The sequence below is a fragment of the Pocillopora damicornis genome, chromosome 12, assembly GCF_964200805.1.
Source record: "Pocillopora damicornis chromosome 12, jaPocDami1.2, whole genome shotgun sequence".
NCBI classification, from domain to species: domain Eukaryota; kingdom Metazoa; phylum Cnidaria; class Anthozoa; order Scleractinia; family Pocilloporidae; genus Pocillopora; species Pocillopora damicornis.
The window spans coordinates 9062263-9084702 of record NC_142681.1 but is presented as its reverse complement, the minus strand read 5'-3'; the positions used below and the strand labels follow the sequence as shown (position 1 = coordinate 9084702).

Here is a 22440-nt window from a genome sequence, read left to right as displayed (position 1 = left end):
TTACCCCGTTTTTTGCCAAATTCACTGAAAAAAAAATGGAAATTCGGGGTAAAGATAGCATATGGGAACTTCGAGTATTATTCACTTGTAACATGAATGCTCAGAATTTACCCCGTTTTTCTCGAATTCACTGATCAAATGGTAAATCGGGGTAAATCGGTTAGCCACTTGCCGATGAATTCGCAGAATTAATCCCGTTTCTCTAGAATTCATTGAAAAAAAATGGAGAATCGGGTTGAAGATTGAATATGGCAACTTGGGATCTATTCAATTTGGATGATGCATTCTTAGATTTTACCCTGTTTTTCTAGAATTTGTTGAAAAAAATGGAAAATCGGGGTAAATATTTTTTTTTAAAATCTGACTGTCACAATATTTTTATTTATTTTTCATAAATTTTTTAATTTATTTTTTAATACAAAAACAACTATATTACTTTAATTACAGCTATATTACTTATATCACGGCTACAGAAAATAACTTACAGTACAGTTACATCTATAGCTTACGTTTTTTGTTTTTTACAAATACGTACGTTACAGTGCAATACAATATTTAAAACAATATTTGTTGAAGAGCGACTAAACAAATAACTATATATTAAAAGAAAAGAAAAGAAAAAAAAAAGCGTTTACAGCCAGAGTGCACTACTCACAATTTATAGAAAAGAAGGTAGTTTAAAACAAAACAAAACAAAAAAGTGCAGGAAAAAAGGATACAAACATCAAATTATATGTAAACAGAATTAAAGAAAACACTAAGTTAATGCGTGTTGTGCTTGTTTTAAGCATGGTTTTTCTTATAATAATGATTTATGCATTATAATGTGAGAAGAAGAGCGGGAAGTTTTTATTTCCGGAGAGATGTTGCGCATTCTTCATATCCATACAAAATATCTAGTGACCACAAAAAGGAAGTTTAGTTTCTTGTTTTTGTGTGGCTTAAGCCCTAGTACTATAAATGGCGATAGATTGAAAATTTCTGCGAAAGGTTCTCCAAGGTTAATTATCCATTGTTTAAGACCTTGCCAGAAACGGTTGGATATATCACAAGTCCAAAATAGGTGGATGAGAGTATCTTTCTCACTTTTACAAAAAGTGCACTGCTCATTGTCCCTAAGGTTTACCTTGGTAAGAAAAGTGTTGGTGGCTAGTCTTCTGTGCAGTAGCTTAAATTGAAAAACAATCAATTTTGTGATTTTTTTGCACAGAAAAGGAGTTCTGTAAACTGCCATCCAGTCGACATTATCTGGTGTTTCGAGCATGCATTCTGTTGCTCGTCAGAATTTTATATGTTAGTCTTTTTGGTTTTGCCGTCTTTAGGAAGGTGTCGAAGGTAGTTTCGTATGCAGTGTTACAGCTGTTGAAGTTAGCTTCATTGCTTTTTTGTAAGGCCTTAACAGCTGATGAGATGCCTTGAAAAGTAAGGAAGTTTGTTTTAGTGTCGTAAAGCTCTTTAAAATCAGAGAAAGATAGGAAACTATTCGCATCATTCATCAAATGGCCCACTGTTTTAACTCCCTTTACAGACCATGAACGATAGTATACAGGTTTGTTACCGACACGTATAAGAGAGTTATGCCATAGACTTTGCGCCTTTAGCTGATCAATGGAGGAGAAATTAGTTTCAAGTGAGATTTCTGACCAGATGTGGAGTATTTCTGAAGTAAAGGCCTTTGCAGTTTTTATAGTTTTTAACAGATCTTGTTTATTAAGGTTGGTACGAAAAAATTCGACACCACCTAGATTTTGTAATTCATAGTCAAACAAAAGTTTCCATTTTCCTTGATTTTCCGGATCTAGATATTTTTTTACCCAACTTGATTTAAGAGCTTTGTTGAAAATTTTGATATCAATCATCCTTAACCCTCCGTTCTCGTAGTCGTTGATCATTATGTTGTGCTTTACCTTGTCTCCCTTGCCATCCCATACAAAATTGAAGAACACATTATTTATTTCTGTTAGAGCGCTGTGGTTGGACGGCAGAGGGGACAGGATGTAAACCAGTTGAGAGGCAATAAGGCTTTCTAAAACTGTAATTTTTCCTAATAAGGTTAAACGGCGCAGTTTCCAGCAGCTTAAGCTGTTTCTGATTTTGGTTAGTTTTTTGTTGTAATTAGCTTCTATAGTGGTTTTGGGGTTGGTGGAGAGCCATACGCCTAGAGCCTTAACCTTATCTTTTACCTATTTAAAATCTTTGTCGGGTCTGAGATGTGTTTCGTTTCGAATATTCGCACGGATCCACAAAGCTTCAGTTTTCTTGCTATTTAATCGGAGACCAGAAATCTCGCTGAAAAAGTCTAATATTTGTAAGGAGGTTGTTAGAGAGGCGGGCGATCGATCTAAAATAAGGGTAGTATCATCCGCGTATTGACTGATTTTTACTTCTTCTTCGTTTATTTTTATGCCCTTAATGTTTTTATTTTGCCGTATTGTTTCGGCTAGTATTTCTACACAGAGAATAAAGAGATACGGAGAGAGAGGGCAGCCTTGCCTTACCCCCCTTTCAAGTTTGAAGAAGTTGCTAGACCAACCGTTGTTAAGAATGCAGCTTTCTGTGTTGTAGTAAAAGAGCTTCCAGTTGATAGCAGATTGCCAAAAATTGTAACACTGTAAAGTTTTTGGAAGAAAAGACCATTCTACCGTGTCGAAGGCCTTTTCAAAGTCGAGAAAAAGTAGAAGTCCTGGAATGAATCACAAATCGGGGTAAAGATAGCGTATGGGTACTTCGGCTATTATCCACTTGTAGTAAGAATGATCAGAATTTACCTCGTTTTTCTAAAATTCACCTATCAAATGGAAAATCGGGGTGAATATGGCTTATGGGAACTGAGGGTATTAGCCACTTGGGGGACGAATTCTTAAAATCCATACCGTTTTTCTGGAATTCATTGAAAAAAAAATGGAAAATCGGGTTAAAGATTGGATTTGGCACCCTAGGATCAATTCCATTGAAGGAAGAATTCTCAGAATTTACCCCGCTTTTCTAGAATTCACTAAGAACATAAACTTCTTTTAAAATTTGTAATTTTTTCTATCTTTCATTTTTAACTAAGACTAGCGAGCCGCACAAAGAAACACTTTTTGTAGTTGTAAGCTTCTCGTTTATTTCGGACGCGTTTCGTCTCTAATTGAGACTTCATTGGGGAATAACTACAATTAAAGAGGAAGAATATATTTTATAGCATGTTGTTGTGCCTAAGTTTTGAATTTCTATGGACGTTAATAATAACTGAAAGCGGGTGTTATAAAAAAAAACTCCTAATTACAATTAAGTTATTGCGTATCGCTTTATTTTGGGGGGGGGGGGGGGGCTAACGATTAGCGCTAATCGTAGAATTTCACCGCTGAAAAAAGTCATGGAAAATAGGGGTAAAGATGGCATATGGGAACTTAGGGTATTATTCAGTTGTAGCGTGAATTCTCAGAATATACCCCGTTTTTCTAGAATTTACTGAAAAAAAAAATGGAAAATCGGGTAAAGATAGGATATGCCAAGTCAGTAGGATAAACATGATAAATTCCAATTGGTGGAAGCATTTTCATAATGTGCCCCGTTTTTCTATAATTCATCCAAAAAAAAATGGAAAATCGGGGTAAAGTAGATTAGATGTGGCAGGTCAATAGAATATATTCCACTTGGAGGATGAGTTACTAGAATTCACCCCGTTTTTCTATAATTCCTTGAAAAAAAAATTGCAAAACCAGAGTAAAGATGGCATAAGGGAACTACGGGAATTATCCGCTATTAGCATAAATTCAGAGTTTACCCCGTTTTTGTATAATTAATTCATTAAAAAAAAGGAAAATCAGGGAAGATTTGACAAGACAACGTACAGGTTGCATTCCACTTGCGGGATGAACTCTAAGAATTTACCCTTGTTCTCTAGAATTCACTAAAAAAAATGGAAAATCGGAGCAAAGATGGCATTTGGGAAGTTGTAGCATGGATTCTCAGAGTTTACCCTCTTTTTCTTGAATTAATTCATTAAAAAAGGAAAATCGGGGTCAAGATAAGATATGACAACTTAGGGACCGGTCATTATTTATCGCCTGGGGGGGGTCGGAGTATTTTTGTTGTCACATCGGAGCATTTACCTGATCCCCCCGTAGAGTATCTAGTTTTTTAGAGATCCCCCCTTATCGGTAGTGGAAAGTTTCATGATCCTCCCCCCTTTTCTCCCAGCCACCGCCAAATAACTTTTTGAATATGCAAGTGATATTTTAATAGTGGTACTTACGTCTCATGGACCTTGAACCACAACGGTAAATATTTGCTCGTCAGATACGAACTGAATTGTCGAGGAAGTGCCAATCTCAGGCTGTTCATCCAAATCCACGAAAACATAGTCATCGTCGCTCTCTGCCTCTCCACTTTCGGATTCTTCATCCTCGGATTCCACGTCATCTTCATCACTCGACAGTTCTTCTGTTATCACAGTCTCTTTATTCTGTCGGTAATAGTGACATCGAATGGCCTTCACTTTGTCAAGTTTCCGACCCACAGTCGTCAAACCATGCTTGTTGAGATACAGGTCTAGTTCTCTTACCCGCAACTTTTCAACTTTGCCACCCTCGATGAGGTTATCCCATTGAAAGTCCTTGTACGTTCGTTCGGCCTCTTGCCTTCTTCGCTCCTGAGCTGCTCTTGTTCTGATGTCCTTTCGGATCTCAATATCCTTCAAATGATTAACATATGCAATGACGTGCTTCTCTTCCACATTATATTTTGAGCAGAAGCTCTTCATGGTATCCTGATCGTTTCTGATACTGTCAGAATGTTCCTCGTACAGATCTTTAATACATTTTCTTGGAAGGTAATCATCTGGTGTCCTGCCCGTCGATTCCGTCTGATAGATATCCATGAAATGTCCAGGATTGTTTGAATCTGGTACAGGTTGCGGAATTCTTTCCGTTTCTGGACCGACCCATCTATTGTTAGAACACCAGGAACAGAGATTGGAACTTTCTTCTCTTGACTCTTTACAGGCATCACGACAGAATTCCATAAAAAGTTCTCCACGAATATAGTGGTCTTCCATAAACGATTCGATCTTTCGGAAGTATGCTGCACCGGGCGCTTGCTCTTTGTTTCGTTCTGATGCACCCCGATAGTTGTCGAGGTAAACAGAATTGAAAAAGAATAATTCATCAGGGGACTCGCTTACTTAAGGGCAGTGGTGATGTCGCGAAGTGTGAGTCCTCCTTGACCACTGTCAATGAGGCCTTTAATTCAGCATCCGATTTGCTCTCATTTATCGACAACAGACGAAAGAACCTTTATACAGAAGAGCATACCTTAAGGTCGTTTGCAAGTGATGAGCTCAAATATTTCCAGGAAGCTCAAGAGCGAGTGAAGGCCATACACCAAGAGCTGCAGAAAGCCTCCAATGCGCTCACGACCACCCTCATGAGCTTGAAGAGAAAGTTCCCATCTCCCATGGGGAACAACGGCCAATCCCGAAGAAAAAAAGAAAACAAGAGAAAAGTGAAAAAAATCAAGGAGAAAAGGTTGCATCAGCGAGCAGCAATTCTCCTAGAAAAACTTACCTCAAAAGAGGTAGCTAAAGAGGTTTTCGATTCACTCGAAAAGAATACTTACAAATGTGTCTCAAGTATTAATGCAGGATTCACTGCGAGATTTGTCAAGCGTCTCCACCTGGATCCTCTGCTATGGCTTTTGGAAAGAGGCGTGTTTGAAACAGAGCTGGCACGCAATTTGAAAGTGGTAGTGGCCAGAATGAACGAAGAGAATAGCAGTAATGGTGCTGAAAAAGGGTCAAGTTCGGGCGAGGATTCAGATGAATCTGACGAGGAGACTGTGCAAGAGCCAGTGGAGAGGGCTGCCGAAGATTCTGACACGGAAGCGGAACAAGATACAGCCTCACCAAAATAAACACTTTTTTATTTGTTTTCATTCGGCCGCGTATTAAAATAATGAAAGTTAATGATTTTAGATTACGATTCTCTATAAAACAAACTGAAACGTTATGCAACAATTTTGAGCAATTGTAAGTATTCCATTCTCAAAATCTTGATTACCTTTCTAATTTAGATCGTGCCTGAATAAAAACGTGTATGTTAGACTACGATAGTGATTCTTTTTTACAAAATGGAGGGTCTGTAAAAGGGTTTGGGTTTTGTGTCTGGGCTAGAATAGAGTTTATATAATACAAAATACAACTGAACGTGGTCTTGAATATATGGTTGGGGGTTTAGAGTCCCAGCGGCAAATCCTACCAAAGTATTTACAAATGCAATCACCCGGGGTCCCGGCGCGACCTAAAATTCCTTTTTTTTTGGTCTGATCCCCCCCATTATGCTTGTCAATTACGGCTGATCCCCCCTAAAGGTCTTCAAAAAACCATGTGATCCCCCCCTAAATACTCCGACCCCCCCCCCCCCCCAGGCGATAAATAATGACCGGTCCCTTAGGATATACTCCACTTACGCTATAAATTCTTATAACTTACCCCGTTTTTCTGGAATTCATTGAAATAAAAATAGAAGACCGGGTTGAAGATTGGATATGGAAACTTAAAATGTATTCCACTTACGGGACGAATTCTCAGAATTAACCCCCTTTTTCTGGAATTAATTAGAAAAAAAAAATGGAAAATTAGGGATGTCCCGAGTTATAATTTATTTCAGTTTAAAGATGAATGGACACAATTTAGCCCGTTTTCAGAATTCATTGAAAAATTAATTCGGCACGTTAGAATACATTCTTTTATGAGATGAATTGTTTTTTTAGAATTCTCTGAAAATAACGGAAAATCGGGTAAAGATTACACATAACAAGTTGGGATATGTTTCACTTGTAGGATGAATTGTCCTTTTTTTACCCAATTGTGTACAGAATTCTTGGAAAAAAAGCAAAAAACCGGGACAAAGATTGAATGTGACATGTTAGGATGTATTCCACTTAAAGGATGAATACTCAGATTTTACCCCATTTTTCCAGAATTTACTCAAGAAACGGAAAATCGGGGTGAAGATTGACTATGAAAAGCTATGATGTATCCTACATGTGGGATTAATTGTAAGATTTAACCTTATTTGTCTCTAATAAACGAAAAAAAAAATGGAAAATAAGGGTAAAGATTTGATATGGCAAAATTGGAAACTCGGAGTGAAGGATGGCATATGGGAGCTAAGGGTATTATGAACTCTCAGAGTTTACCCTGTTTTTCTAGAACTAATTCATTAAAACAAAGAAAATTGGGGTAAAGATTTGACATGACAACTAAGGTTATATTCCACTTGCGTGATGAATTGTCAGAACTTATCCCGTTTTTCTAGAATTCATTGAACAAATGGAAAATCAGGGGTAAAGATTGAATATTGCAAGTTATGATATTAACCACTCGAATTGTCGCGATTTACCCCGTTTTTCTAAAGTTAATTGAACAAATCGGGGTAAAGATTGGATATAGAAAAGTTGTGATATTATCTACTTGTAGGATGAATAGTCACAATTAACCACGTGTTTCTAGAGTTGATTGAGAAAATGGAAAATTGGGGTGAAGATTGGATTTGGTATGTTAAGATATATTCTACTCGCTGGATAAATTGTCAGAATTTGTTTCATTTTTTGAGAATTTCCACATTCAATGAAAGCTTACCCTCGGGTGAGGTCAATAATTTTAGCCGGTACACTGTAGAATCCCCTGCACAAAGCCTGGGGATTATTCGACAAATATCACTGAGTCTGAGGAGATTATTTTGCTGGAAAAGAGAATGTAGCCTTCCCTATAATATATCAGTTTATCAGTCTGCAAGTTTTGGTGTTATGTTTTACCACTGTGATGTTCTGATTGTTGAAAAGGGTCTGCATATTCCTCACACCCTTGGAATTTAAGTCAGTTTAGCGTTAAAAATCTTTTCAGGCAATGAGAAATTTCCCCAGAAGTCTCTGTATACACAGATGCATTGCATACATTGACGGCAAACTATTGATTTATCTTCGCGTTATAAGCAAAGTGAACATCTACGAATAGGCCCACGGGTACTATTCACCGTAACAGAACAATTAAAGGGTTTAGTGCATGGTGTCTGTTTACTTGTGGAACCAATGGAGAACTTGACATGACATCAAGAGTCACTTAGTAGGGCGTAACAAAAGAAAAATCTATGTAAGCAAAGGACAAGTTTTAAGTTTCTCTTCCAAATATTTAATGTCTTTCGATCACGTAAAAATAAAAAAAGAAACAATATACATGAAATTTATAATACTGATAAATCACGTGTACGTTTTTAATTAATTGAATATTAGTATTAAAGTATAAAATAAACCTCTTGGCAATGTAAGATAACTGACTAAACTTATTAGTGAAATCTTACATTGTCAAGAGAGGCGTGAAAATGATAATTATTAACTATCACTTCTTTTCCTTGATCTTGATCTTGGTGGGGCACAACCGGGCCGCGTCTCACAAGTCTGTAGTTGTCCTGTCGTAAGCTTGTCGCATGCGAGAAACTCTGACGTACAGTGTAAATAGGCCCTTAAGCATCCGGAGAAAGAGAATCCACAATCTGTGAAAAAGTGTTGGAACACAGTTCTCAAGATAGGACTAACCTCCCCCTCGTACCTTGCGGTGTTAGTGCGGTAAACTAACATGGAGTCTCACTTAGATTGTGTTAGGCAACATTGCAATGGGCAGGAAGCCGGAAGGATTCGAAGTGTTTCAAAGACTTTTGTTAGAGATTGTAGCCCATTAAATGAATGACTGTTTACCACTGATTCATTTCTTTCAAGGATCCTGCAAATCATCTGAAATATCATCAGCGAGGATACCCGAACAACGCTTATACTCGTGGAAATTCAAACGGCTAATGACAACAGCGGACAATGTAATAAACTGAAACTTAGATTGCCGTGCTTTCGTCGATCAAACTCTTTACCGTATTCAACAAAGGATGAGTTTTGAAAAGTTCGCGATTTAACTAGTCAGCTACAATATTATTTTTCTTATTTTAAGAATAAAAGTAATAACCTCTAGAACTAAATTGTTTTCGCAATAGTCGTTTTGTCATAAAAAAGTAGTAATACGATGTATCGTATTCCAGGCAGTTACAAAGTTCTCCATGGGAGAGATTTCCAGCTACAAAATCTTTAGGTTTCGTATAATGGGGTACGATCACCGTTGCGTGATCATAGAAGTTAAATAGAAAATGTTTCTTACCTGAAAAAAAACAGGCGAGCAGAACAGCAGTTGTTCGGCGAAGTTGGTTTTAGATTATGGACCATACGTGATCGCGAGTGAGTTTTTCAGTTAGCAGAACAAAGAAGTACTATTTGTCGGCAAACGGCACAAAGACTTTTCTCACATCTGCGAATTGATCGCACTTGGCAAAGTTTTGCGGTCAAAATCTGTCCAGGAGACACTTTTCCAAATTGCACCCTAACTTTTCTATTTCGGAATTTATCCAGGAATTTGCCTAGTTTATTGGAAAATCGGCAAAAACATCAGAGACGCTGTAGGGCTTTGGTGTGGCAATGAAAAGAGGTTGGGAACTTTGTTGAGTAAAAAAAAGGAAGTGAAGTGACAAAGGGTCCCGGTATTCACAATCATCGAAAGAGTAACAGAAGACCGATGCAATCTCGGTTATTTTCCCATGCAAGAAAAAACTAATCAGCTCAAAAATTTCGGTTTAAAGTAAGCTTAATGTGCTAAAAGGAAATCAGAATTCCGAAGACGTATATTTTAAACCCCCTGACAACGAAAAATATTTGAAGTGGTTTTGATACCTCAACAGTCACTGAAACCAGAGTTTCTCTGATTAGGTTGTCTTGAATTTTGCCAGCTTTGATCGGATACTTTGCGTACAGGAGTGTATCGCACAATCCTGGAATTTCGCCTTGGGTTACAGGAAACCCTTTTCAGCAAAAGTGTCGGCATTTAGCTAATTTGTTTTTCGTTCAAAAGATATAAATCCTAACGCTATGTCACTTAAGGAAAAGTGGGTCGCAGAATTTGAATTATGATAACTCTTACTTGAAAGCGAAACTGAAAATTCCCCAAGATAGAACCTTTGCCCAAGTGCGACCTATGCCTTTTAAGCGGCAGTCACCCTTTATAAAACGGTCAACTGTCGAATTAAGTTTTGATTTCCTCTAATTATTCTTTGTGTTACCTTTAGCAAGTGGTCACCGCGGTCAACCTTGAAGGGGTCATAAGGGCTTTTTTCTTTTGTCTTGACCTAAGCAGTCAACCTTAAATAATCGGCCATACAGTCATTCCGACCGCTAATACAGGTTTAATCGGAAAAGTTTCAACATTGTAGGTAAAGATGTCGACAATTGACCGCTTGCCCCACGTTTGCCTTCTCGCTTTATTCAACATTCTTTCAACTTCGGATCTTGTAAATGTGTCTTTAACATGCAGAACATTTTACAAAATTTTGGTTTCTACTAAAAGGCCATTTACGCTTCTTGACTTCCGATGTTTCGAGAGGAGGATGACCTACATTCCTAACAAAGGCATATGGTCTAACATCACCCACGTGAAATTTCTCAGCCTTAGATTCTGTGTCAAAGTAAGTAACTTTGCACCGTTGAAGGATATGGTCCGACTGATAAGCCTGGACATTTATTGTACGAATATAAGTGGAGAAGAACTCTGCGAATTCATTCCGATGGGACTGATCGGTATTAACTTTGGTTATTGCGAGCGACTGACATCCTCCAAACTACTTCAGGAATTTTTGCAACAGAGATGCAGTCTGGAAATGGTGGGACTTTCTGCCCTTAATCAAGCTGTTAACGATGAGGTTAGTACCAAACGGGAGTTTTGGAGCTTAGCCTATTATTGCGTTCGTTTGCGGTTGCCTGTGGTCTGGACGCTTTCCAATAATCTTTGATTACTTCTAATATATCTTGTTACTAAGATATAACAAGCTTGGAACACTGCCCATAGAAAAATATATAATTCTACCGAAAAAAGTTTTTGCCACACTGTGAATATTATCGGTAAAAAGAAAAATGTTTTGCATCATGGAAGTTTAATGTAAATAGCTTATCTGTTAAAATATATTAAAGTTCAAGTGGACAATCAGACTTGGTTTGATGCTACTCTGGTTTACAGATTTAATGAATGTAACCGAAGACGTTAGAATCCATAAACCCAACGTTTCGACACTCCTGTCTAGTGCCTTCATCAAAGGTGATCTAAACGATGCAACAAGAGGTGGCTTTATCCTGGTGTACCGGTTAACCAAAATATGTCCTGGTGTACCGGTTGACGAAACTTGCGTGACATTGGTCAATCGAATAATAGCGTGACAGCTAGATAATTTGATAAATAATTATTGCTTTGATAATAAAATACAATAAAATGCCGGCATTGGTTCATTGTTGGGTTATTTGGATCAGTTGGGTCATTCGGGCCAGTTGGGTCACTTGGGCCAGTTGGGTCATTCGGGCCAGTTGGGTCACTTGGGCCAGTTGGGTCACTTGGGCCAGTTGGGTCACTTGGGCCAGTTGGGTCACTTGGGCCAGTTGGGTCACTTGGGTCACTTGGGCCACTTGGGCCAGTTGGGTCACTTGGGCCAGTTGGGCCACTTGGGTCACTTGGGCCACTTGGGCCAGTTGGGTCATCAGTTATCTATAAACCAGGTGAATTTTTAATCGCCGATTTCCCGCCACAATTGCTAAAATACAACCGCTGACCTAGGCGCCTGTTAGTTCATTCTAGCTTTTCCCGCCATCAAAGAAGGTGCTCACAAAAGTTACGTAGTTAGTTTTTCGATATTCGACATATCATGGACACTCAGAGTAATGTCACATCTACCGCGGAACTGGAATCTCAGCTGGGCCAAATTATTCTTTCTATTGAAGAAGTTGTACCCCAACGCCTTCGTCAATGGCTGACGGCGTTCGCTTGTAGCAATGGCACAACGAGGGAGATGCTACTTTGTTCAGCTCTGGTGTCTACGAGCTCTTTGCTCGGTCAGACAACACTGAAGCTTTTTGGTTCCTACGAGGAGAAGGCAAACCTTCATCTGATCGCTACTGCCCCTTCTGGAACGGGGAAAACACCAGCGTGCCAGAAAGGATGCGTGGAGCCAATCGTGGGCCATGTCGAGGAGAAAATACAGACCAGCATTGTGATTGATGAAACATCATCAAGCGGCCTATTCAACCATTTCCTGGGAGGTTAGTTTTTATTTGACATCGACAGGAGCTCCTAGCATTGATTATTATCCTTGGAGTGTAGTAAGCTTCAGCTAATATTACAAGACTTAATGAATCACTGAAGGAAAAAATTCCTGATAAATAATTTAATGAATTTGAGAAATTTTCTTTAACCCTTTAACCCCTAAGAGTGACTAGCATTTAATTTCTCCTCACAATATCATTCCTGAATCAAATGAAGATCATGAGAAAAAATGAAATGATCAATAAGTAAAGAAGCTCTTGACTGTTAAAAAATTGTCCCTGTCAACACCATATGAAATGTATTAAGAACACTGTGGAGAATATTCCTATCAATGCTAGGGTGTAAAGGATTAAATGATTCTCTAGAAGGACTACTGATCTTGTGCCCTCCATTCTTGGGGCTAAGCTGAGGGGCTCCCATATGAAACAGACAGGGTTGCTTACTGAAAATATTGCGTTAAACCCCTAAAGGAGACCAATGTGGACTTGACTCAGATGTAAATAAGTAAAAGGCAATATTTTTTTTCCATTTCTTTACGTGTCCCCCATAGGGTCTTTAATATGTTGGCATTTTTCCTGGAAACACCCAAAGCAAGCTCAAACATCTGAAATTTACACTCCAAAGCAAGACAATGAACACCCCAGTCTGTTTTGTATGGGGGTCCCCCTGGGCCCTTTACTCTGCAATTAAGGGTAAGTGGGTAGAAATTATGGGTAGTATTAGAAATAATTTCAGCTCTAATTTACAATCAGTTGTCCAGGAAAACAGAATATAACCAATTCAGTACATTTTATTGCAGCATCCACAGTGCCAATCCTTTGTGTGGATGAGGCATACTCTCTCCTACAAAGACTAACATATCAGGGAAAATCAACATCACAGACAAGCCTCTCAATGGAACGCCTGTGTAAATGTTACGATGGAGATTTTTGGTACGTACTAAAGGGGACAAAAGGCAAGCGAGTTGGAGTAACTTCAGCTAAACTAGCCCTCCTTGCTTTCACCACCCCTCAGCAGTTCCTGGAGTCAGTTTGGCCAAAAATTGTAGCCTCAAAAAATGGGCTGGCAGAGAGGTTGCTGTTTTTTTATCAAAGAAGATCAGAAGATCTTGACCTGGAAGCCATGGCAGAAAACTCTGACTCCCTGGACGAGTTTTCTGTTAAATCTCTTGGCGATGTATTTGAAAAGATATATGTGGAACATAACACAACCCCAGCACTGAAATACACACTGACTGCCACTGCTAAGGAAGTTTTCTTTAAGTTTAGCAAGCCTAATGAAGATGACAGCCAGGGTGCAGTTGCCAGTCCAAGTATTTCTTCAGGTTCAAAGAAATATAAAAACACTTTACGTGTTGCTTTAAATATGCATGTCCTTTATCACCGGCTAACCAAAGCACTTGCCTTGGAGTCAGGGACAACACCCACAACAATCACAGCAGAAACCATGCAAATGGCAATAACTTTCATGGATACTCTTGAGACCATGAAGGGAATCTCAGAGCTGGTGAGTTTAATATAACAATAATGGTAATAATAATTATTATAATTGTCATTATTATAATAATCTATTATGGTGACACACCTGGAAAGGAAATGACCATATCCTGGACAATGGGGGCATTTCTTTGTTCTAACACCATCACATTTACTCTACATCTGTAGATTTTAAATTACTCCTGATGAGCAATGCAAGACTTACATGACATTCCCAACCAAAAGATCACATGCTTAATTAAATTAATTAAGTTTAATTTTTTATTCCAAACTGATTGGAAAAAGAACAAAACAATTCAAACTACAAGATACATGGTTTGCATTATGCACTCAATATTTAGTGGACTGCTGATAACATAAAAACTTTATGGTTTATTTTAATTTGAGCCAAATGGGTTTGTTTTACAGTCTTGCCATCTGCAGAAGTCCTCAGTAGGACTCAAAGTGGGAGTGTTGGGTGAAGACATCCAAAAAAGAATTCTGTTTCTCCCTGGTCCTTTTGTGTGTGTAAGAAGAGTAGTGCGGAGCTATTCTTCTACTAGAAGACCCAGCAGTAAAGCAGCCCAGGAAGCCATGGCAGCCTTACAGGAAGCTAGAATTGGTTCCATCATAAAAATTAATAAGTTGGTAGTCTTCTGCAAAAAGCTTCCAACAGTCGTAAGCCCACATGCAATTGCTGCTTGTGGTTTGACACCAGAAGAGTACCATCAGGTATTCCTAAAAAAAGATAATAAAATCACAGTGGACATGCACGAAACTGTCATGAATACTCATCCACAAAAGGATGAAATTCTAGCATTCTTAGAGGCAACAGAGTAGAACTTTTAATACTGTACTTCTTGTCTCTTTGATATATTTTTGTTGTGTCTTGACTACAACATATGTACATAGCATTAATAGCAAATTGCATACATTTTTTTTTATATAATTAGGTGTGTTGAAATCAATCACAAATTGAAACAAAATTTTATGCACAGAAAGATGGTATATAAAAATCAATGTAGTTCGCATTCCTTTTAAATTTATTAAATTAGTATATTTTGATGTGATATTTCAAAAAATGAATGCTCAAAGAAAATAATTACATAACTGAATTAACTAAATTCCTTGGATAGTAAAGAAGGAACATGTGGTAAATCATTATATTTTTGTTGTCTCCTGACTGCATTAGATGTACATAACATAGCAAATTGGATACATAATTAATTTTTTTACATAGGTTTATTAAAAATTTCTCTTAATCACAAATTGAGACAAAAGTAATATTGTGGAGTAAGATAGTTTATAAAATTTATTTTGTTCATGATTCTTTCATATTGTATTAGTATATTTCGATGTCATATTTCAAAAACTGAACACCCAAAGATAATAATTACATTACCAAATTAATAATAAAAGTTCCCGTTCATTTCAATCATGTGCACTTTGTTATATCTACTGAAACAACTGCCCAGATTATGTTGGGGGTGATGGTGGGTGGTGGGGGAAGATGTTGAAGTTTCCATTTGACTGGCTTGTAGAACCCTATTCCTAATGGTTACTAATACTGATTCCCTGCCAATTAGTTTTAAAAAAACTCAATTTGGCTAACATTAGGTGGTACTTACAGTATCCAAAAGAGTATGTTTAATCAGAACCAGTTCAGTTCAACCTGCTTTTTGTAAAGCGCTTCAAAGCCTTTAGCCACTTTCTTGATGCTTTGGAGTTTCCCATCTATTTGTTTGGCTTTCTTTGGTTGCAAGGGACTTCCAAGATTTTTTGAAATGTCATGAAGTTTGGAGTAGTGTTCATACACTCTTGAAGGTTCAATGCTTAGACCCTTCAAAGATGCAAAGTTCACAAGACAGTCTAATGTAAGACTTTCAATCTCAGACCATCCAGATACTGGAGTTAAACCTTGACTTGTCAGATAATCAAGACTGGAGATGCTCTCTTTGGCCTCTTGTAGTTTTTGCTTGGGTCGGTACCTTGAAGTTGTTACAAGTGTGTATGCCTGCTTGGCAGCCTGGGAGCTGCCATAAGGATTTCCACAACCAACACATTTACATCGATGGGAGCAACCAGCTATTTTAGAGTAGCATTTACACCGGCTCTTGTTACCATTTGGTACTTGACAGCAGAATTTTCTTCCATCCTTCTTGGCAGAACCACGACCGCATGAGCAGTGCTCAGGCACCTGTTCCTTTGGAGAATTATTGCTACATGTACTTGTGGAACTAACATGGGGTGGGATAGCTTCATTCACGTTCTCCAAAGATACCACATTGTGATATAATTCTGGTTGACCAATACTGTATCCCAGAAAAATTGCCTTGGTAGCTGTGCAAGGCAACAATGGGGAAACTGGTACTACAGGCATGTGGTCCAGTGATGTAAAGATGACTATGTTCAGTCTCAGAATCTGGGATAGTGCAATTCCTATGACATTCCCCAACTCATCTGAAAAAAAATGAAAGTCTCAGAGAGGCTTTTTGGTGTGCTTAACTATGTAAAATCAATCCTTATGGATTAAACAAAAGGTGCAAGTTTAAATTCCAGAAATAGAATACTCTATAATTAACACCACTTTGCTGCTATTTGTTTTGTTTTTTTTTACAACGGGTATTTTACTCTTATGTTATTCTTCCGTATGTAACTTTTCATTCCAAATATAAATTTTTTATTATTGAGAAACCCAAACAGGCAAAATATTCACTATACTGAAAACCTGTAGGAGAAAATTTCCCTTTTTCTTTTTTTTATTCCACTTTTACAAATATATCAAAAAAAGGAAAGAATTTTAAGAGCATTCATGCCTCCCCAACAGAAGCAAGTTTTTCTAACACTCCGCCCATTTAGAAATACAAATTTCACTTTAAACATTTTCTATATTTTCCCTCCAACTCAAGGAATTTCCAATGCCTTGGAGATTTTTTGGAAGTACACAAAAAGAGATGTCATCTGTCCTAACCAAAACCTTAAAGGGATTTGGTATTACTTCATGAAACCTTTTCAATGTACCCAACTTTACTGCAATAACATGCCAAATTAATGTCTTCACTTACTTGAAAAGTATCCACATTCCCTGAATTTGTTTACCTCATCATCAAAATGCTTTTCAGGTGACAGAAGGGCATGCTTGTACCTTCCAGCATTGCTAAGCAACTCATTCACCACAAGATCCCGTAATTCTTGGACAATCTTTATGTCACCACTGTCTGCCAATGAAATTCCAAGGAAAACCAAGTGCTTTTGTAGAGTGGGTGAAGATGCCAAAATTTCTTTCAGCTGACTAAGAACACTGAGAAAAATACTATTTGCTGGGCAATCATAGTCCACTGTGGCAAGTTTTAGGCTATAACCCAATACATTCTTGTTTAGCCTTTCTGAGTGTTCAGCAACTTTCTCTGTGTTGAATGTGGAGTTACTGAACAGAAGTAAGCTGCAGGGCATTAAGTGGAGTAGCTTAGAACTCAACCTGGGATTTGTACATAGCGAACACAGCTGATTATAAAGAACAGACATGTTCACAGCCTGACAAAAAATGATGTAAAGCTCACTGTCACTGAGCCCATCATTGCTTGTGTCATGATACTCAGCACTGCTGTTAACAAACATTTCGCACAAAATACTCTGCATGACTTCAGGATCATACACATTAGGAACACTAGCATTCTCAGGATCACTAGACTCTGGGATTATGCCAAACCTTTCAGCTGTGGGTTCAAAGCCTTGTTCATCTAATGCTGCTCTGTAGGATAGGATGGGCCTTACACAACCTGATGGTAATTCTGATGCACCTCTTCTCTCATTCCAGAGGTAAAAGAAGGTTGCCAATAATGACTCAGCCAATTCACAACCTAGTCTTACAAGCAACACGGGGCCATTTACACAATAAATTTGGCGTGGCAAATCTCGCTCGCTCCTTCCATCTTTCCACTTACAGGGAGTAAGTATACTATTCAGATGGCCGTGCTCATAATGGGGGCATGTGAATCCAGTATCGAAACAATGCTGCTGCTGCAATGGATCCCAGATGATGACTCTGGGAAGCACATAGTTACCAACGTCACGAGGACTACGAAAGTCTGGGTTTAACTGCTGCCCTGGCTCAATAATTGCAGGTCCATCCACCTTTCCGTCCTGAAGTAAGTGATCTTCATATTTTTTAACATTATGCTGAACATAGCTAAGCAATTCCTGAGTTATCTTCATCGCCACACGCGGATAAATCACTCCGCCATCTAATAACTTCTAAACGAGGCTTTTCAGAGAGGCTTGGGCCCAACTGGCCCAATTGATCCAACTGGCCCAAGTGACCCAACTGGCCCAAGTGACCCAACTGGCCCAGGTGACCCAACTGGCCCAGGTGACCCAACTGGCCCAGGTGACCCAGCTGGCCCAGGTGACCCAGCTGGCCCAGGTGACCCAGCTGGCCCAGGTGACCCAGCTGGCCCAGGTGACCCAGCTGGCCCAGGTGACCCAGCTGGCCCAGGTGACCCAGCTGGCCCAGGTGACCCAGCTGGCCCAGGTGACCCAGCTGGCCCAGGTGACCCAGCTGGCCCAGGTGACCCAGCTGGCCCAGGTGACCCAGCTGGCCCAGGTGACCCAGCTGGCCCAGGTGACCCAGCTGGCCCAGGTGACCCAGCTGGCCCAGGTGACCCAGCTGGCCCAGGTGACCCAGCTGGCCCAGGTGACCCAGCTGGCCCAGGTGACCCAGCTGGCCCAGGTGACCCAGCTGGCCCAGGTGACCCAGCTGGCCCAGGTGACCCAGCTGGCCCAGGTGACCCAGCTGGCCCAGGTGACCCAGCTGGCCCAGGTGACCCAGCTGGCCCAGGTGACCCAGCTGGCCCAGGTGACCCAGCTGGCCCAGGTGACCCAGCTGGCCCAGGTGACCCAGCTGGCCCAGGTGACCCAGCTGGCCCAGGTGACCCAGCTGGCCCAGGTGACCCAGCTGGCCCAGGTGACCCAGCTGGCCCAGGTGACCCAGCTGGCCCAGGTGACCCAGCTGGCCCAGGTGACCCAGCTGGCCCGAATGACCCAACTGATCCAAATAACCCAACAATGAACCAATGCCGGCATTTTATTGCATTTTATTATCAAAGCATTAATTATTTATCAAATTATCTAGCTGTCACGCTATTATTCGATTGACCAATGTCACGCAAGTTTCGTCAACCGGCACACCAGGACATATTTTGGTTAACCGGTACACCAGGACATAGCCCAAGAGGTCGTTTTATATGATCACTAATTAGCGGCCTTTTTTTCTGATGAAGTGTAAATAGCCGTCAGGAAGCAAACCGCCATCGTCAGGATCCTTGGGTTTGGCGAAAATATGCCCCAAAGTCTGAAAAGGTTTTTGAGCAACTTTAACGTTGTGGCTATTCAAACTAGACAGGAGTGTCGAAACGTTAGGTCTATGAATTGTAACTTCTTCGGTTACGCTCATTAAATCTGTAAACCAGAGTAGCATTAAACCATATGTTAGCTTATCTATTATTATATAAGTTATATAAATTTTACGGACATTGAAGCTGTCACGCAACAGACCCAAGACCACAGTCGAAACAGTTGCAGCATATAAAAATCGCTCTACTTGCTAGCAATAAAACAAGGAAATTCCACGGGAAATTAATTCACGCTAGACTTAAATATCCTTATTTATAACAGCAAAAGCGCGGATATCAACAACGCGAACGCCACAAATGCAGTAAAGCAGACGTTAAAATTTGTCAATTTCAGGCATGAATATGAATGAAATGAAAAGTAATTTGAATTTGGGGCATCTAACGCTCTCTCATAATCTTTGATTACTTCTATTATATCTTGTTTATTTTTGTTTCTTTTGTCTCTCGATCAGGCCACCTTATTCGCCATGAAATATAGCATAGAACATCACATCTTCCCCTCCCTCCTCCCCTTATTAACGTCTGGTCACAAGGTGACACCATCTTGAGGTAATTCGAATCTCGAATTTATAAACTATCTTGGCCCTGCCTTTTGATTGCGTTGTCTGTCTTTTTTTTAGGTGTTGGAATCACTTTCATGTCACGATTTGAAATATTTGGATATCAGTGACTGTAACAATGTTACATCTGTACAAGTGGCAAAGCTCCTCGCTCGACAACCCAACGTCGAAGAGTTATCGCTGCAAGGTACTTGCCACATGGCTGCCATTTTAAATGTCTTGGCATCAAACCGGCAAAGTCTGGAGAATCTGAGGTATACAATTGAACTTATTTGCTTCTATCATCCCGATTGGATAGGGGTTGAAATTTTAGATGACAAACAAAGCGTCAAGGCTAAAAATACGCGCGAAAAGTAAGAAAATACGTAACAGTCGTAGATGGCCTCTTTAGACTATCTGAGCTCGTAAGCATGACATACACAGGATGGTGAAAACCCCACAAGTACCCGCACAGCGAAAGAGCCAGCAACCTTGCTCTGTTGAGGCTCTGTCAAAGCTAATTTATAAGGGTAGTATCTGCTTTGTTTTTGTTTGTTTTTTGTTTAGAAAAGTTTTGGCTGGTTTAAAATCATCGTGTCTCTTTTGAAAATCTCAAAAATCGCAGACGTCTCTTTTAGGAGATTTTTTCAAGATCTTCGTCGCAGAGGGGAAGTGGCCGACAGGGCTACAGCCGCACTCCTAGTTTTAAATTGCCTCCAAATGACAAATGTGACCCGCCATATAATTTCAGGAACAAGGTGATAACACGCTCACAACACGCTGAGCGTGTTTAATATGCGCATATATTATTTTTTAACAATAAGTACACACTGTTTCGTTTTGGTCAAGTTAGCACGCTTGGTCTTTGTTTCGGTTTGAAAGGCGTGATCGATGTTACGCTTAGCGTGCAAGTTAAGACAGGAGGACACACTAAAGTAAAACGTAGCTAGATATTTCTGCCGTTCATCCAAATGTTTCCCTCTTGAACTCAATAGCACTTCATTGTGATGGGCAAGCTTACATAATGGTAAACAATGGTAAATAATTGTACGACAAATGAATTTTAACGCCTTCAAAAGTTATACACCATCACGTAATCTTATATAAGTTCCCGTTTCGCAAATTGTTTACTGCATTGATTGAATCGAGTTTCATGCACGTGACTGAGCGTGTGATTAAGAGAACGCAATCGTTTGAGAGTCGTAGTGCTCCCAGAAACAAAGAGTTGTTGAAAAAAAATTGTTCCTTACTGTTGATTTTGTTTATCATCCCCTAAAAATCGCTCTGGTCATCCGATGGAATAAACTTTTACACAAATGTTTCGGCCTTTACCGGCTATATGTTATGGCGCTTTATGAATATCTTGCACATGTTTGGTTGTTTACGCGATCGGCGCAATTCGTCTGGCACTGAGTTACATTTTGTGCTTCAACATACTACAAATATCATCAAAAGTAACCACTCCACATAAAAAAAAAAGTAATTGAAGTGTCTGCCTTGAATCCTTGCAACTCGTTCGCGGCCAAATGTTTCAACTTTGTTTTTTACGATATAAACACCGATGGGAGGTTCGGTTTTTACCGTAAGAATGAGTACATTGACTGTGTAATGACTAAGCGTTAGGTTCAGTTAACATGCGTGCTGCACACCGGGTTACACGCTACTATGCTGTGCCCGCTATTACGCTAGCTTTTGTATTCGAAGGTTAACACGCTTTGCGTGTTTGCCTGCTCGCGCTTCACTGTTCAACGGCGCAAGCTTTATTTTTTGTAGAGTGTTATAAGAAATAAAAGCATGAGCAAATTGTGTTTTAGCATGCTCAGCAAGCGTTATAGCCAGTTTCTTTTGTTTTCGATTGGAAGCGTGTTGTGAGCGTGCTATCACCTTCGTCCCTAAAATCATATGGAATGGTATAACTCTGAATCCTTGAATGATTCTCTGTCTTAGCGAAACGAACGACACAAACACGAGAAAACGTAGATCTTCTCTATTTACTTTCAGGGGGTTGTAATCACTTGACAATAATCTCAATGCAAGTTAATAATTTATTCATACATTTTTTCCTATGTTCTTAAGGTTCTGGAAATTGGAGGAAATGTACATACCCTCAATCAAGAAAATGTTGATTCTGCACTGGAAGTTCTACCAGTGTGTGAGAATTTGAAGGTTCTCTCTATTTTTAATTGCAATCTTGAACGAAACTCAAAAGACTACTTTAAAAATTTTTTGAACCTAGAAAAATTGAACCTATGGCAGTGTCACCCACGTTTGTTTAAGTGTGCTAAAAATTCTTTGAATTTGGATTTCAAATGTGAATTAAACCCACTGTCCCCTTTGAGAGACATAATATATGCCTCAAAAGAAAAGCAAGGAACCGCTTTGGATAGAGCAATTTTCAATTGAGTGTCAAAAGTAATCCAAGATTGTGATGGTTTTGCCCAAGTATGCTCTGTGATTGGCCCAGAAATCTTGCACCATCCTCTCAACCAATCAGATGCAAACCCAAAATCAATCATAACTTTGTTCCTCGCATTTTTCTGCACTTCAGGCCATTTGCATGTATTTACTTTGAGTCCTGATTGGTTCCATGTGATATTTCCCTTTTTCTGACTGGCCATTGCAGTTACTTTGGTTTTGGTTTCACAGTACTCAATTGAAAAGCACTCTGAGTAATACTGCAATTAAACTGGTTCACAGAGACTTTGTCGCCTTAATATTAGACTTGATGTGGTTTTTGTTGTTGTATTTTTTGGCCTTTCCAATTAAGATGAAAATGGAAAAAAATAAATTTCATTCCAGAGAGACATCTGCCCAAAAAGCGAGATGCCTATATGAGGAAATAAAGATAACCAACC

At 39.4% G+C, this 22440-nt stretch overlaps 3 protein-coding genes across 3 annotated transcripts; 1 reads left to right on the top strand and 2 right to left on the bottom strand.

The window, feature by feature from the left end:
* Window positions 1-4160: 4160 nt before the first annotated feature.
* Window positions 4161-5436, bottom strand: LOC149036375 (uncharacterized). Its single transcript, XM_089189482.1, has 2 exons — window positions 5298-5436; window positions 4161-5097 (listed from the first exon to the last, which is right to left on the bottom strand). Exon 2 carries the CDS (start codon window positions 5039-5041, stop codon window positions 4244-4246), a length of 798 nt encoding a protein of 265 aa, XP_089045608.1. The 5' UTR covers window positions 5042-5097; window positions 5298-5436; the 3' UTR covers window positions 4161-4243.
* A 6188-nt stretch (window positions 5437-11624) lies between these two features.
* On the top strand, window positions 11625-15070 carry LOC149036374 (uncharacterized). The gene is made up of 3 exons (XM_089188843.1): window positions 11625-12156; window positions 12960-13666; window positions 14065-15070. Exons 1-3 carry the CDS (start codon window positions 11763-11765, stop codon window positions 14473-14475), a joined length of 1512 nt encoding a protein of 503 aa, XP_089044969.1. The 5' UTR covers window positions 11625-11762; the 3' UTR covers window positions 14476-15070.
* A 75-nt stretch (window positions 15071-15145) lies between these two features.
* LOC149036373 (uncharacterized) lies at window positions 15146-17850 on the bottom strand. The gene is made up of 2 exons (XM_089189958.1): window positions 16701-17850; window positions 15146-16095 (listed from the first exon to the last, which is right to left on the bottom strand). The coding sequence occupies exons 1-2, from the start codon at window positions 17848-17850 to the stop codon at window positions 15287-15289; spliced, it is 1959 nt and encodes a 652-aa protein (XP_089046084.1). The 3' UTR covers window positions 15146-15286.
* Window positions 17851-22440: the final 4590 nt, after the last annotated feature.

What these genes read in the sequence shown, in the direction of transcription:
- LOC149036374 (XM_089188843.1), top strand. Translation starts at nt 11,763, where the DNA reads ATGGACACTCAGAGTAATGTCACATCTACCGCGGAACTGGAATCTCAG. An exon ending in ATTCAACCATTTCCTGGGAG is followed by an intron (nt 12,157 to 12,959) that starts GTTAGTTTTTAT and finishes ATTTTATTGCAG; the next exon opens with CATCCACAGTGCCAATCCTT. An exon ending in TGAAGGGAATCTCAGAGCTG is followed by an intron (nt 13,667 to 14,064) that starts GTGAGTTTAATA and finishes TTTGTTTTACAG; the next exon opens with TCTTGCCATCTGCAGAAGTC.
- LOC149036373 (XM_089189958.1), bottom strand. Translation starts at nt 17,850, where the DNA reads ATGAAGATAACTCAGGAATTGCTTAGCTATGTTCAGCATAATGTTAAA. An exon ending in GGAATGTGGATACTTTTCAA is followed by an intron (nt 16,096 to 16,700) that starts GTAAGTGAAGAC and finishes ATTTTTTTTCAG; the next exon opens with ATGAGTTGGGGAATGTCATA.
- LOC149036375 (XM_089189482.1), bottom strand. Translation starts at nt 5,041, where the DNA reads ATGGAAGACCACTATATTCGTGGAGAACTTTTTATGGAATTCTGTCGT.